At 43.6% G+C, this 17,377-nt stretch overlaps 1 protein-coding gene across 2 annotated transcripts in view; it reads left to right on the forward strand.

Annotated features, from left to right (window-relative positions):
• The first annotated feature begins 956 nt into the window (after positions 1 to 956).
• Positions 957 to 17,377, forward strand: part of abcf3 (ATP-binding cassette, sub-family F (GCN20), member 3) — a 190,980-nt gene continuing 174,559 nt past the window's right edge. The window contains exons 1-3 of one of the 2 annotated variants that reach the window (XM_059991476.1): positions 957 to 1,079; positions 11,112 to 11,256; positions 17,001 to 17,077. In XM_059991476.1, coding sequence (XP_059847459.1) covers positions 1,007 to 1,079; positions 11,112 to 11,256; positions 17,001 to 17,077 — 295 coding nt within the window. In that variant the 5' untranslated portion in view covers positions 957 to 1,006. The other variant, XM_059991485.1, reaches the window with a different exon arrangement.

Genomic DNA, 17,377 nt, shown 5'->3' on the forward strand with positions numbered 1-17,377 from the left:
CTGAGGGGAGAAGCTGTTTCCCAGTCTGACAGTCCTAGTCCTGATGCTCCTGTACCTCTTGCTGACAGTAGTTGGTCAAAGAGATTGTGGGATGGGTGATGTATGATGTGTGGAATCCTTGGGCCCTCCATGCACAACACTCCTGGTAAATATCACAAATAATGGAAACTATGCTGTAGGTTTTGGCGAGATACCAAATCTCTACAAATTGCTAATGAAGCAAACTAAAGTTGCTGACATTCCCCATCCTCTTTTCCCTCTCTCGCCTTACCTGCCCATTGCCTTCCTCTGGTGCTCCTCCCCCTTTTCTATTTTCCATGGCCTTCTGTCCTTTTCTATCTGATTCCCCCTTCTCCAGCCCTGTATTTCTTTCACCATTCATCTTCCCAGGTCTTCACCCCTCCCCCTCACGGTTTCACCCATCACCTTGTGTGTTTCTCTCTCTCCTCCCCTACCTTTTAAATCTGCTCAGCTTTTTTTCTCCAGTCCTGCGGAAGGGTCTCGGCCCGAAAAGTCGACTGTCCTCTTTTCCATAGATGCTGCCTGGCCTGCTAAGTTACTCCAGCATTTTTTATGTGTATTACTTTGGTTAGCATAGATGGGTTGGGCTGAATGGCCTGTTCCCCTGTTGGGTAATTCCATGATGCCTCAACCTTTCCATTACTGTGCACATTGGCTCATCCAGACTTACCAGAAGACATAGGAGCGGAACTAGACTGTTTGGCCCATCGTGTCTGCTTCGCCATGATCTGGGAATGGAGACTTCTGACGTCTCAGACTGACCCGCCACATTGCCCGGGATGGGCCACCGCCGCCGTCAATCATCCGCCAAACTCCGCCTCCCTCAGCCGGGCCGCTCTGCCCTCCGGGAAATGTAGTCACGTCGTCTCGAGACCATCGAATCTCGTGCTTCAAGATGTGGACTACCAGTCCCGGCATACCGCGCGGAACGGAGACGTTGCACAGGCGCAGTGGTGACAGGACCCGGCTGGCCCGTGAGAAGAACATGGCGACTTATGTGGAGATCATCAGGCACGAGTTCCCCGACATCGACTCGGAGCTCTTCCAATATGTGACAGGTGAGGGAGACCGCCGGCGGCCGGGGATATGACTCTTCTTTCTTCACCCAGCATCCAGCCTTCCAGCTGTCTGTTCCCGGGCACAGACAGGCCGACCGGCGGCCCATTGGCACCGGGACACGGCTCGTCATCAGATCAGATCCCAGCTCTTGTGAGGTGAATCCCGCCGCGTCTCCGGGCATAGAGTAAATCTGTGTGGAATTCATTGCTACGAACCCCTGTGGAGATTAAACCATTGGTGTATTTAAAATAGAGGTTGATCGGTTCTTGTAGGGTGTCAAAGGTTACAGGGAGAAGGAAGGAGAGGGATCATAAATCAGCCTTGGTGGAATGGCAGAGCACAGGCGATAGGTAGAATGGCCTAATTCTAATCCTTTGTCTTATAGTATTCTAGATAGGCTGGTCTGGACGCGCTGACATCCGCAGACGGCTGGTCGTCAGGTCCCAGCCCCTGTGAGGTGAAATTAAGTTCAAGTTTATTGTCATCTGACTGTGCATGGAAACAACCAAGTAAAACGGTGTTCCTCTGGACCATGGTGCGCCCACAAAACGGCACACAAACCATAAATATTACTTTTCAAAATGTATGTAGTGTGTAACACTGGTAAAGTTTGCTGTCCTAGCGACGACACCGCGACGGTGGCAGCGTATTCATCAGTCTCACAGCCTGAGGGAAGAGCTGTTACCCAGTCTGACAGTCCTAGTCCTGATGCTCCTGTACCTCCTTCCTGTGACAGTAATGGGTCAAAGAGATTGTGGGATGGACTAAGGGATGCTGAACAATTCTTCGGGCTTTTTGACTGCAATGCCAGCTTTGACCCCCCCCCCCCCAACACTATGGTTGGGATTGTTGGAGACTTCACACTGCTAATACAGTTTGACACCTACAGTGCTGCAGAAGTTACCAGTCAGCATTGAACTCTATGCAGAACTGCCTTAAAAAGTCTAGCTCTGGATTTTTCTTGTGGTTTACTTCCAGATCATTCCCTGTGAGTAGATATAGTTGTAGAGCAGTGTTGGTTTGAGATCAGAGCCTTCTTTCTCCTTGTTGAGCTACCAGCCATGGCTGACAAGCCCCATCTGCCCAAAGCAAATGGTTTTAGGCTGCCGGTAGCTCACCTTTGCCCCTGCTCCTGTCAGTAGAAATAGTTTTGCTGGGTTTAGTCGCTAATCCAAGAGCTGGACTTGTTTGTCAGAGGCTATTTGAGATGCACGCCATTGGGAGCATTTAAGAGTGGGAGTTTAACCCCACTGATCCTAAACCCCAACTATGAAAACTTTAAGGAACTTTACATTGATAAATGTGTATGATATAGCCGTCCTGTTCAAATTGGATGCCCACAATACCACCAGAATACCTGTACAAACCATGGGCTTAAAGTCTTGCTGGAATTTGAAGCTGGTGCAGGTTATACCACCCGTCCTCTTCAAAGGTTCAGAGCTTTCCCTTTTGATACTGTTCAAGTTGACATCTTGAAAGCATCAGTTCTGTTTCGGCCAGGACTGATCCTGCATTATCGAATATTGAAAGGCCTAGGTAGAGTAGATGTTTCCTATAGTGGGGTGGTCTAAGACCAGAGTGCACAGCCTCAGAATAGAGGGACATCCGTGTAGAACAGAGGTGAGGAATTGCTTTAGCCAGAGGGTGGTGAAACTGTTTAATTCATTGCCACAGATGGCTGTGGAGGTCAAGTCATTGGGTATATTTAAGGCAGAAGTTGATAGGTTCTTGATTAGTCTGGGCATGAAAAGTTACAGGGAGAAGGTAGGAGAATGGGATAGAGAGGGGTAATAAATCAGCCATGATGGAATGGTGGAGCAGACATGATGGGTTGAATGGCCTAATTCTGCTCTTATGTCACATGGTCTTATGAACACAATTTTGAAACTGTCGGTTCTGTTTCCACCAGAAGTGACTTCGCTGTTGTAACTTGAGTCAGTTTTTTTTTTGTGGCAAATGATGCTGTGGCAGTATCATTGCCTTCAGCTATTGACAAGGAAATTATTTGCCATCCTAGGACAGTTTTGACATTACTCTAAATAACAGCACACGTCTAAGTTATTTTTTAATCGCCCAACAGACTTTCCTTAACAACTTAAGGTCTCACAGATTTCTTGCATGTTATTGGCCAAATCTCTTTCAGTCAGACTGTAGAGCCTTAGAATGCATGGTGCCATTGAGAGTGGGTACAACCATGCAGGCGCTTTGACATCAGCGAGTTAGGCTGGCGGGCAGAATTTTAAAAAAAGATGGATTTATAGAGCGGGTGTTGGAGTAGAGGGAGTCAGAGTAGGAGGGCTTTGGCTCAATGGGTTGAGGCGAGGTAAGTTAGTGGTGAAGAATAGGAATAGGAAGTATGTCTGTGAGGCCGGTGTTCTGTACTGAGTGTCAGATGTGGGATGTCTGGGAGACTCCCAGCTTCTTGGATGGCCAGATCTGCTCCAGGTGTGTCGAGCTGCAGCAACTTAGCTACCAGGATAGGGAAGTGGCGATGCAGCTCGATAGGCAATTAGTCACACCAGGGCCTCGGGAGACAGATAAGTGGGTAACAATCAGGAGAGGGAAAGGCAAGAGTCAGACACTAGAGAGTACCCCTTTGGCTGTCCCCCTTTAACAATAAGTACTCCTATTTGAGTACTTTTGGGGAGGGACGACCTGCCTGAGGGAACCAACAGTGGCTGTGCCTCTGGCACAAAGTCTGGCCCCGTGGCTCAGATGGGTAGAGAAAGGAAGAGGATGGCAGCAGTGATAGGGGACTCTACAGTTAGAAGGTCAGACAGGCGATTCCGTAGACTCAGGAAAGAAGCAGGGATGGTATTTTGCCTCCCAGGTGCCAGGATCTGGGATGTTTCTGATCGCATCCACGATATCCTGAAGTGGGAAGGAGAACAGCCAGAGGTCGTGGTACATATTGGTACCAACGACTTAGGCAGGAAAAAGGAGGAGGTCCTGAAAACAGACTACAGGGAGTTAGCAAGGAAGTTGAGAAGCGGGACCTCAAAGGTAGCAATCTCAGGATTTCTGCTTGTGCCACATGACAGTGAGTATAGGAATAGAGTGAGGTGGAGGGTAAATGCATGGCTGAGGGATTGGAGCAGGGGGCCGGGATTCAGATTTCTGGATCATTGGGACCTCTTTTGGGGCAGGTGTGACTTGTACAAAAACGACGGGTTGCACTTGAATCTGAGGGGGACCAATATCCTGGCAGGGAGGTTTACTAAGGCTATTGAGAGAGTTTAAACTAGAATTGCTGGGGGTGGGAATCAAACTGAAGAGACAGAGAAAGGGGTGGTTGGCTCACAAATAGAGATACCTTGTAGACAGTGTGAGAAGAAGGATAGGCAGGTGTTAGAGAAGGGATATGCTCAAAGGATGGTGTGATATGTGTCTATGAACAAAGGAGTATCATGAACAAAGCAGATAAGCTTAGAGCGTGGATCAATACTTGGAGCTGTGATTTTGTGACCATTACAGAGACTTGGATGGCTCAGGGGCAAAAATGGCTACTTGGAGTGCCAGGCTTTAGATGTTGCAGAAAGGACAGGGAGGGAGGCAAAAGAGGTGGGGGCGTGGCACTGATGATCAGAAATAGTGTCATGGCTGCAGAAAAGGAGGAAGTCCTGGAAGTCTACAGAGTCTGTGGGTGGAAGTTAGGAACAGGAAGGGGTCAATAACTCAACTGGGTACTTTTTATAGACCACCTAAAAGTAACAGAGACATTGAAGAGCAGATAGAGAGACGGATTCTGGAAAGATACGATAATAACAGGGTTGTCGTGGAAGATTTTAATTTCCCAAATATTGATTGGCATCTCCCTCGAGCAAGGGGTTTAGATGGGGTGGAGTTTGTTAGGTGTGTTCAGGAAGGTTTCCTGACACAATATGTAGATAAGCCTACAAGAGGAGAGGCTGTACTTGATCTGGTATTGGGAAATGAACCTGGTAGGGTGTCAGGTCTCTCAGTGCGAGAACATTTTGGAGATAGTGATCACAATTCTATCTCCATTACCATAGCATTGGAGAGAGAGAGGAACAGATAAGTTAAGAAAGTGTTTAATTGGATTAAGGAGAAATATGAAGCTATCAGGCAGGAATTTGGAAGCAAAAATTGGGAACAGATATTCTCAGGGAAATGTACGGCAGACATGTGGCAAATGTTCAGGGGATATTTGTGTGGAGTTCTGCATAGGTCCATTCCAATGAGCTAAGGAAAGGATGGTATGGTACAGGAACCATGGTGTACAAAGGCTGTTGTAAATCTAGTAAAGAAGAAAAGAAAAGCTTAAGTAAGGTTAAAAAAAAATAGGTAATGATAGAGATCTAGAAGATTATAAGGCTAGCAGGAAGGAGCTTAAGAATGAAATTAGGAGAGCCAGAAGTGGCAATGAGAAAGCCTTGGTGGACAAGATCAAGGAAAACCCCAACGCATTCTACAAGTATATGAAGAGCAAGAGGATAAGATGTGAGAGAATAGGACCAATCATGTGTGACAGTGGACAAGTGTGTATGGAACCAGAGGAAATAGTGGAAGTACATAATGAATACTTTGCTTCAGTGTTCACTATGGAAAAGGACCTTGGCAATTGTAGGGATGACTTGCAGCAGACTGAAAAGCTTGAACATATAGACATTAACAAAGAGGATGTGCTGGCACTTTTGGAAAGAAGATGTTTGATAAGTCACTGGGACTGGACGAGATATACCCCGGGCTACTGTGGGAGGTGACGGTGGAGATTGCTGAGTCTCTGGCAGTGATCTTTGCATCATCAATGGGGATGGGAGAGGTTCTGGAGGGTTGGAGGGTTACAGTGTTGTTACTCTTATTCAAGAAAGGGAGTAGAAATAGCCCAGGAAATTATAGACCAGTGAGTCTTACTTCAGTGGTGTGTAAGTTGATGGAGAAGATCCAGAGAGGCAGGATTTATGAACATTTGGAGAGGCATAATATGATTAGGAATAGTCAGCATGGCTTTGTCAAAGGCAGGTCATGCTTTGGGAGCCTGAATGAATTTCTTGAGGATGTGACTGAACACAATAATGAAGGTAGAGCAGTGGATGTAGTGTATATGGATTTCAGCAAGGCACTTGATAAGGTACCCCATGCAAGGCTTATTGAGAAGGAGGCATGGGATCCTAGGGGGCCTTCCTTTGTGGATCAAGAATTGGCTTGCCCAAAGCAGGCAAAGAGTGGTTGTAGACAGGTCATATTCTGTATGGAGGTTTGTTACCAGTGGTGTGCCTCAAGGATCTGTTCTGGAACCCCATCTCTTCGTAAATTTTATAAATGACCTGGATGAGGAAGTGGAGGATGGGTTAGTAAATTTACTGATGACCCAAAGGTTGGAGGTGTTTTGGATAGAGTGGAGGGCTGTCAGTGGTTACAGTGAGACATTGGTAGGTTACAAAACTGGGCTGAGAAGTGGCAGATGGAGTTCAACCCAGATAACTGTGAGGTGATTCATTTTGGTAGGTCAAATATGATGGCAGAATATAGCACAGGCGGATTATAGCACCGGGTTACGTACAAGTTCCGTTCCTGAGTCTGTCTTTAAGTCGGATTTGTATGTAAGTCGGAACAAGTACATCCAGTATTATTTAGCATCAGTTTGTCAAATGTTTGTCTTGGTATATAGTATATATTTTACCTTTCTATGCACATAAGACACTTAAGAGACGTATGTATTCCAATAATTAAACCACTGCGTTGCTTAGTAATAATTGTAGCTTTCATCGGGGCAGGGTGTTACACATGCTCCATTATTCTCACTTTATCCGTTATCCTTTAAAATTGTTCTGATTGTTGACCGACTGTAGCCTAACACTTTTCCAATGACTGATGGCGTTTCACCTCTTTCCAAACGCTTTATTATTTCCACTTTATTTTCAATTGTGATCGCTTCCTGCCAATGGAACAGAAACACTGCGGGCGGTGGGTCCTGAGCTCCGCCAGCTCCTGAGGTCCGCTGGGTCTTAAGGACCACTGCATTGAGACAGGCTAAATGGGACAAGTGGGGGCTGTGCTGGGTTTGGGTATTTGATCCTCCACAATATTCTGCATGGGTATTTAAACTGGAGGTGGCAGTGTTTTTTTTTACGAGGTCGAGTTGCGAGCACGACATCAACCCGGCACGGATGGTACAGGAGTCACTGGATCGACATCAACCCGGCACGGGAGCGGTCTGTCACTAGATCGAACTCGCTGATCACACTGCGTCACCAGCCGACCAGAGCCGGGGGGGGGGGGGGGGGGGGGGCGGGGTCAGGGTGAATCTTACTAAGAAAAATTTAAGCCAAATACAAAGTTAAGCACTCAACACAGTGTCAATGGCAACAACTTAAAATGGCGGACGGCTTTCTCCTTCCTTGGTTCTTAAGTATGAGTTGTCTGTAAGTTGGACGTTTGTAACTCAAGGACTACCTGTATTAATGGCAAGACTCTTGGCAGTTTGGAAGATCAGAGGGAGTTTGGGTTCCGTGTTCTTAGGACGCTCAAAGCTGCTGTGCATGTTGACTGTGTGTGTAAGAAGGCAAACAGTGCATTGGCCTTCATCAACCGTGGGTTTGAATTCAAGAGCCAAGAGGTAATGTTACAACCATATAGGACCCTGGTCAGGCCCCACTTGGAGTACTGTGCTCAGTTCTGGTCTCCTCACTACAGGAAGGATGTGGAAACTGTAGAAAGGGTATAGAGGAGATTTACAAGGATGTTATCAGGATTGGGGAGCATGCCTTATGAGAAATAGGTTGAGTAAACTTGGCCTTTTCTCTTCGGTGTAACAGAGGATGAGAGGTGACCTGATAGAGGTGTATAAAATTATGGGAGGCATTGATCATGTGGATAGTCAGAAGCTTTTTCCCAGGACTGAAATGGCTAACATGAGAGGGCATAGTTTTAAGGTGATTAGAAGAAGGTATGGAAGGGATGTTAGGGGTAAGTTTTTTCTGCAGAGTAGTGAGTGCATGGAATGGGTTACTGGTGACTATGGTGGAGCCAAATACAATAGGGTCTTTTAAGAGACTCCTGGATAGGTACATGGAGCTTAGAAAAATAGAAGGCTATGAGCCTTGGTGCCCAGGCACACAATGTTTTCTCCCCTCCTCCAGCTCAACACTTGGATGAACAACACAGGCTCCTGCTATCTGAATCCCTTACTTCCTCAGCACCTACAATACACACCTCCACTACCAACTGTTATTGTTCCAATCTTCACCTCCCCCAGCCTTACCTTTCACCCAGTCATCATGGACTGACCTTCACTACTGAGTGGGTGAGAAGGGCTCTAGGGAAACTCAGACCTGGCAAAGCATTGGGTCCTGAAGGAATGTGTTGAGCAGCTGTGTTGAGTTCTCCAGTGCATTCTCAATCTGAGTCTCAGCCTGGAAAGGTTCTCAACTGTGTGGAAGACATCATATGTGGCCCCAGTACCCAAGAATGGTTGACTGAAAATCTTGAATGACTACCATCCAGTGGCCCTGAGCTCATTACATCATGAAGACCTTAGAGAGGCTGGTCCTGGCTCACCTCCGACCCCTGGTCAGATTTGCCCTTGATCCCCTGCAGTTTGTCTACCAGGAGCAAGTGGAGTTAACAGTGCTGTCATCTGCCTGCTGAACAGAGCCTACTCCTATTTGGCTAAGCAGGGCACCACTGTGTAGACCATGTTTTTTGATCTTTCTAGTACCTTCAATACCATACAGCCCTCATTGCTGGGGGGGGATGCTCCATTCATTATAGGTTGGCACTTCCTTTGTATCCTGGATAATGGACTACCTGATTGGCAGACCGCAGTTTGTGCAGCTTCAGAGTTGTGTGTCAGACATGGCTATAAGCAGTATTGGGGCCCCGCGGGGGACTGTATTGGGTCCCTTCCTGTTTACCCTGTGTACCTTGGATTTTAGATACAACACTGAGTCATGTCACCTGAAGAAATTCTCTGATGAATCAGTAATTGTTGGGTTTATAAAGGGAGGATGGGTGGATGAATACAGGGCCCTGGTGGAGGACTTTGTTGAATGGTGCAAGCTCAACATCAGTCAGACGAAGGAGTTGGAGATAGACTTTAGGAAGATTAAGCCTGCACTGTTCTCTGTTACTATTGGTGATGATGACCTGGGGGTGCACCTGGATAACAGACTTGAGCAGAGCACCAACGCAGGCTGTGTTTAAGAAGGGCCAGGGTTGCATTTACTTCCTGAAGAAACTGAGGACCTTTGAAGTATGCAGGCCTCTCCTTCACATATTCCACCAGCCTGTTGTCACCTATACAATCTTCTGTGTGATTGTATGCTGGAGCAATGGCATCAACATGGGTGATGCCAACAGGCTCAATAAACTGATTAGAAAGACTGGCTCTGTTACAGGAGTTAAAGTGGACACACTGGACGCTGTGGTAGAACAAAGGACCCTATGGAAAATCCTGGCAATTCTGGGTGATATTTCTTGGCTGAACAGAGGAGCACTTTCAGTAATAGACGAAGACAACTGTGCTGCTCCAGAGAGCGCTCTATGTGGTCATGCTTTCCCTCAGTCTTTAGGCTCTATATGAGTCAACCTATAGCCAGGGAAGTGATGACCACCTCCTGTTAGACTGTTATTAACATCTGTTCACCACACCCTGTGAATCCTACACCATCACTTCTTCACGGTGTGAATGTGCACCCATTACTGTATGATATTACGGTAATTCTTGCACTTCCATTTTATCAGTGTGAATTTGTAAAACTTGTAATCTTTGACTTGTAAATCTTGTACATCTTATTTTTAAGGTAACTTGTGTTTTATTTCTTATTGTGTACCTGTGCTACTGAGACACTAATTTCTTTCGGGAACATCGGTTTTCAGCTTGAGTACATTTCCTGCAGTGATAAGACATAGGAACAGAATTAGTCATTTGATCATTACTGATTTACTATTCCCTTCAATCCCATTCCCCTACCTTTTGCAAATAACCTTTGATGCCCTGACTAATCAAGAACCTATCAAACTCTGCTTTAAGAATACTCAATGACTTGGCCTCTGTCTTAATTAATTCCACAAGTTCACCAGCCTTTGGCTAAAGAAATTCCTGCTCATCTCTGTTCCAAATGGATGTCCCTTGATTCAGAGGCTGTGCCCTCTGGTCCTAGACTCCACCACTATCGGAAGCATCCTCTCCATACCGACTTTATCTAGGTCTTTCAGTATTTGAAAGGCTTCAGTGAGATCCCCCTAGTTCTTCTAAACTGCAGCAAGTAGAGGCCTAGAGCTATCAAATGCTCCTCATACGTTAACCTTTTCATTCCTGGGATCATTCTCAACCTCTTCTGGACCTTTTCCAACTTTCTTGGATAAGGGGCCCAAACTGCTCATAATACTCCCAAGTGAGGTCTGGCAAATGCCCACAAGTGTCACCATGCTTCCAGTGCCAACAAAGCGTGGCCACAACTTACTAACCCTAAGCTATACATCTTTGGGATGTGGGTGGAAACCTGCAAGGTCATGGGGTGAATGTACAAACTTCTTATAGACAGCAGTGAGAAATGAACTCTGATCGTAGGTACCTGTATTCCCAGATCTCTTTGTTCTCGCACACTCTATAGTGCCTTACCATTCACCATCTACGCTGATTGATCCTACCAAATTGCAAACCTCACAATTGTCTACTTTTAAATTTATTTATTTTATTTAGAGATATAGCGTGGAACAGGCCCTTCAAGCCATGCCAACCCAGCAACCTCAACAATCTTGATTTAATCCTAGCCTAATCATGGGACAATTTGTAAGGACCAATGACCCTACTAACCAGTAGGTCTTTGGAACATGGGAGGCAACCAGAGCACGTGGGGAAACCCCACACATTCCACAGGGAGGACACAGCGGATGTCAGGATTGTAACTCGAATTCCAATGCCCAAGCTGTAATAGCGTTGTGCTAACAGCTACACTGCCGTTAGTGCCCCAGCTTTCTATGGTTTATTTTGTCTGTGTGTTGCAGTTTACCTGGTTTGCATTGTGGAATCAGTCAAATTGAGGGCAATGCCTTGTTTTCCTCAGGTGTGCTGGACAGCAGTGCTGCTGATTTTGAATCCGTGGATGAGATATTTGAAGCCATTGGAGATGTTCTTCAGGAAGTCTCAGCCTCAAAAAATGAAGATGATGTGCGTGAGATCTGTCAGAAAATGTTCAATACGCTTAAATTGTGAGTAAATGTTCTTATTGATGTTTTGTTTACTGTTGTTTATCATTATAAATTACACTGCAAAATCAGTGAAGAACCACTCACAACAGAAACGGGCAAATGACTAATGTGCAAAAGACAAACTGCAAATACAAGAAGAAAAGAAAATGATAATAATGAATAAATGAGCAATAAATATGGAGAACATGAGTTGTCTGAGTAGGAATATCAGACTTGTTGGTTGTCCATCATATCCAAATGTGGTGGGAAAACTGTGGGAGAGTTTTTTTTATTAGTTTTTTAATGCATTTTCTACATCACTACAGATAAAAAACCCCAAATCAAAATGAAGAAAATTAATACAGTGCAAAAATAAACATACAATAATAATATAATACAAAAAAGATAATTGAGAAAGCACCCAAATTGAAGACATGTAAAATTAGTATCCTCCCCAAGCCCCGCAACAAAAAAAATACTCCAGGCCAACCACAACACAATATAGAAAATATAAATCAGGACATTCAAACCCTCAAAACTGTAAATACACTTAAAAACAGAAGATAATAATGCCTATTGCCAAAAAAAAAGAGCTGAAAGCAAGGGATCGAAAAAAAAACCTTAGTTAAGAGGAAGGTTATGAAAGTACTCAATAAAAGGTCCCCAGACCTTATGGAACTTTATATCCGAATTAAGAACTGAATAATTATTTTTTTCAAGGTCTAAGCAGGACATAATATCATTAAGCCATTGAGCATGCATGGGTGGGGCAACATCTCTCCAACTAAGGAGGATTAAACGTCTAGCCAGGAGAGAAGCAAAAGATAATATTCGACACTTAGTGGAACTCAAACGTAAATCTGTCTCACCCAAATAACCAAACAAAGCAATTAAAGGGTTAGGTTCTAAGTGGTGATTCAGAATGTAAGATAAAGTTATGAAGACATCTTTCCAAAATTTCTCCAACTAGGACAGAACCAGTACATATGAATAAGAGAGGCCTCGCCCCTTTTGCATTTATCACAAAGAGGACTAATATTAGGGTAAAATCGAGATAATTTAGATTTAGACATGGGCTCTATGAACAATCTTAAACTGTAAAAGGCAATGGCGAGCACAAAGAGAGGTTGAATTAACCGATTTAAGAATCGAGTCCCAAGTCTCATCAGATAAAGAGATATTTAAGTCATGCTCCCAAGCCATTCTAATTTTATCCACAGGGGCACGCCGTAAGAATGCTAATTTATCACAAATAAATGATATTAAACCTTTACCCAGTGGATTAATAGAAAGAAAGAAATCCATAACATTTTTCTCAGGCATTTCAGGGAAGTTAGGAATTAAAGGATTAATAAAGTGTCTAATTTGGAGATATCTAAAAAAGTGAGCATTTGGCAGATTGAACTTAGCAGAGAGCTGTTGAAAAGATGCGAAGCGATTATCAATAAAAAGATCTTCAAAATGTCTAATGCCCTTCCAATTTACTGTTCCAATCATGGAATCATTCCAATCATGGAATGTTGAATCATACATAGTAGGTAAAAAAAGGTGATTATGTAAGATAGGACTAGAAAAGGAAAAACCATAGAAACCATAAAATTTCCTAAACTGAGCCCATATTCGCAAAGTGTGTCTAACAAGAGGAAGGAGAGTTTTTAAAGTGGAAAAGCCATTGCACTGGGGCAGGTCCGCTCTCACGAGTCCAGGTCCAGTGGTAAAAGTAGTCGTCGTAAACTGGGGTGTTCTTTGGTTGCAGTAGATGACCATGACTACTTCTGTGTCTTGTCATGCCCTTTTCTCTCCACAAAGCGTTATAGAGCTGCCTTCCTGGGTATTGGATCCTACTGTGGATCTCTGTCCAGTCCGATTTCATGTGCTGGGACAGACATGTTCCTATCTCACCAGTGTAAGAGGCCAGCCAGCTACCCTCGCCTATTTTAGCCTGCCTGTCGAAACAGTGTACTGGGGTGTGGCTGTTATCGCATGCATGAGTGTCCGATAGGTCCCAAAGGTGAGTGAGCAATCCCAGAATGGACACGACAAGTCCCTTAACTAGAGATGCTAACACATACACCCCAATATCAGGCTTACATACGAACAAAATTCAGTACCCCGGTGGATAATGCAGTGTATCAAACTTGACAAAATTGTGGAAACACAAGAGACTGCAGATAGATTTCAACCCAAAACATCAACAATTCCTTTCTCCCACAAATGCTGCTCAATGCACTGTTCTCCTACTAGGTTGTTTGCTGTCTTCCTTGTGGTCACAGTGTACCACACAAACTGATAGACCTATTTCTGACCTTAACAGGACATGTACAATAATGGCTGGCACTGTAGAAATTTTGGTGTGCAGGACAACCCTTGAGTTAAAGTTATTAACACCCTGACACTGGAGACCTGAATGGACAGAGCAGTGAAAATGGCATTTGTCATGAAGTATAAAAACATTGGAAAGGAATAAACGGTTGACATTTTGGGGAGAGATCCTACATCAGGACCACATGATGAAGGATCATACCCCAAAATGTCAACTGTTTATTCATTTCCATAGATGCTGCCTGACCTATTGCATTCCTCCAGCAACTTATGTGTGCTGCTCAAGATTAACAGCATCTGCTGAATCTCGAACTTATATAAAAAAAAGTGGATGTTGTGTTGTACCCATACCTGGCTACACTTGTATATAGTTTGTCACCTACAGGATGGATGTTGGTAGCATTAGAAAGAGTGCAGAAGAGATTTGTCAAAAATGACATTCTTCACTTATAAAATTGATTGGATAGGCTGGGTTTATTCCCGGGAATTTGACCTACAGTACCGCAAGCAGTCACTTTGGCCCATCTAGTCCATACCCAACTGTTATTCTGACCAGTCCCATCGCCCTCGGAGTGAAGTTCCTCCTATGTTCCCCTTAAATATTTCACCTTTCACCCTAACCTATGACTTCTAGTTCTAGTCTCACCCTACCTTAGTGGAAAAAGCCTGCTTGTGTTTACCCTATCTATACCTCTCATGATTTTGCGTATCTTTTTATATTAAATCACCTCTCATTCTACGATGCTTCAGGGAATAAAGTCCAAATCTATTCACCCTTTCCCTATAATTCAGGTCCTGAAGTCCTGGCACCGTTCTTCTAAACTTCTCTCTGTACTCTTTTAGTTTTATTTACATCTTTCCTGTACATAAGTGACCAGAACTGCACACAGTACTCCAATTAAGTCTCACCAATGTCTTATACAACTTCAACATAACATCTCATCTGCTGTACTCAATACTTTGATTTATAAAGGCCAATGCACCAAAGGCTTTTATTATGCTTATATAAGCTATTATACTGTGATGCTGCGTTTTCTGAATTATCCACCAGTATTCCCCATCCCTTTGTTCTACCCCACTCCTTAGTGCCCGACCTTTTACCGTGCAAGTCCTGCACTTGCCAGGGGTTGTGGTAGAGGCGCATACATTAGAGACATTTAAGAATCTCTCAGATACGCACATGAATAGAAAAATGGAGGGCTAGTTTGAGTATGTTAAAAGGTAAAGACAACATTGTGGGCCGAAGGGCCTCTATGCTGTAACATTCTAGGAACATCAACCTCTATACACTAGTGTTTGCCATTTTCACCCTGTTCTGTCTAGGTTTTCAGTAATTTTTATGTACTTACGTAGCACCATTACTCAATTTCCAACACCCAGAGAAAACAACCCAAATGTGTCGAACCTCTCCTTACAGCTAATACTCTTGCAATTTGGCAACGTATTAGTGGTCCAAGATGGTGCTGGCAAGACATGGTGACATTTTGTGGGCAGATAACCAAACTACTAACTATTCTACTAAATATACTTTCTCTGCACTACGATTACTACCATTTGCAGCCTGTAATTTCCCTTTTGGAATTGTGCTTTTGAACAGTCTGTGCAACCTGGCATTTTTGTAGTATCCAAAAGGGTTCGGTGAACTGGACTCTCGAGAATGCAGTTACAGCCGCAGTGGCCGTGTATGGCGTGTACTTTGGGCTATAGAAGTGGTGGAGCTTGGGTCTGACGATGAAGAATCAACTGATGTTTAGCTGATTCAAGCACCGAGCCAGATGATAAAGATTAAGGCATCGAGGCATAGGCTGAAGCATGAGCTGGTGTTTAACTCACTGGTCTGTGAGACTTTACTCACCTCAGCTGCTCTGTGGCTGTGGGCACTCTTTCAGAGACTGTGTGGTTCATGTTCTCTGTTTTTTTTTTGCTTTTTAATTGTTTGCACAATTTGTTCTTTTTTTGCACTAGTGTGTGTTTCCTTGTAGATTCTATTGTGTTTCTTTGTTTTGTGGCTGCTTGCCTGTTTGATAATAAATATACTTTGACTTTCACTGTGAACCTCCTTGGTACCCTTGCCAAAGCCTCCACATTTTTCCTATAGTGTGGTGATTATGATGTGGCACCCTGAATAGGAGGAAAATGCAAACGGCTGAATCCCAGCTGATCAACAAGAGAGGCTGATGGCTCCTTTCACAGGTGAATGACAAGGCCCCCACTAATAAATATCTTTTTTAGCATGACAGAACTTGTGACTAATTCATAAACATTGTGGACATGTAATGCTGGCGTTGGAATGTGTGTTGAAATTTACGGGCTGCCCTTAACTCATCATTAGGTTGTTGGCACAGACCGTAAGCCCATACGAATTAGGAGTAGAATTAGGGCAATTCGGCCCATCAAGTCCGCTCCACCATTCCATCATGGCTGATTTATTATCCAATCCCATTGTCAACCCATTCTCCTGCCTTTTCCACGTAACCTTTGATGCCCTGACTAACCAAGAACCTCTAAAGAAATTCCTCTTTATCTTTGTTCTAAATGGACGTTCCCTTTATTCTGAGGCTGGGCCTTCTGGTCCTAAACTCACTCACTATAGGAAACATCTTCTCCACATGCACACTGTCTGCGTCTTTCAGTATTCGATAGGTTTCAATGAGATCTCCCTTCATTCTTCTAAACTCCAGGGAATACAGGTGAGGTATTTCACCATATGTTTTGATGTATATGTGATAAATAAATCTGAGTGTGTTGGTCCATTTAATAAACTAATGTAACATTTATACAATTAATCAGCTTTAGCAAATATCGACACCTGTTTTGGGTTTTGACTCCTTTTCTATCTTTTGATGCCACCTTATATTCTTGAAAATTACTTAATTTCCTTTCTGGCTCTTTGTCAGAGTTTAAAATTGTTGGATTCTCATGTTTTAATCCTAAATCAGGATTAGAAGTCAGGAAAGGGGCACAAAACTTGTTTTACAATTGTTTAGCGTTAATAGGACAAAGAGAATCTAAAACAGACAGTAATAGGAGCAGAGGCTAGTAGTGGAAGGGAGAGAAGAAACAAAGATGGCGGAGCTGTGTGGTCAGCTCTCTTTATACCCATAGATATGCTAAGAAACATTCCATTCAAATTCATAGATAAGAGTTAACTAACTGGATGACCCTGGAAAGCTCTGGAAGCACCAGAGAAGCTTCCAGAGCTTTCCAGAATCATAAAAACTGAACAACTGCTTATACATACTGTGACCACTAAGAAATATACTAAACGGTTATACTAGCAGGCCTAAATTGTTAAGCTGCAAAGAAAATAACAATTAAACAGTTTAAAAAAAAGATCTTCATTATCCACAAATTTATCATACCGTGTGAGTAGTTTAGTCTGTAAATGAATGTTTCTAGGAGCCAGCCAGGCTAATGTAATCCTTTGTGTTTTTACTTTCCAGAAACACATCCAACTCCTCAAAATCAAATGTACTGCTGAAAGCACCAATACAGCTCTCAAAAGTAACCAGCAACTCAGGTGAGTAATACTCTCAGTACTTTTATCTTAAATGCAGAATTTTATTTTATGACTTTCTCATAGCCAATTCTGTCACCTTTTATTTTCCTCACTTTCTTTTGAAAGTAGCATTTTTATTTTTCACTGTAAACCCTCATCATCTGAGTGATATCTCATAGATGAAAGTTCTTTGTATGTAATGCCACCTTCTAAGGATGCCAGAGGTATTTTTTTTTACACAGGGAGTGATGTGTGTGCAGAAAGTCTTGCCAGAGGTGATGGTAGAGGCAGATAGAGTATGGACATTTAGGAGGCATTTGT

This window comes from Hypanus sabinus, chromosome 2 (genome assembly GCF_030144855.1).
Source record: "Hypanus sabinus isolate sHypSab1 chromosome 2, sHypSab1.hap1, whole genome shotgun sequence".
In the NCBI taxonomy this organism is placed as follows: Eukaryota; Metazoa; Chordata; class Chondrichthyes; order Myliobatiformes; family Dasyatidae; genus Hypanus; species Hypanus sabinus.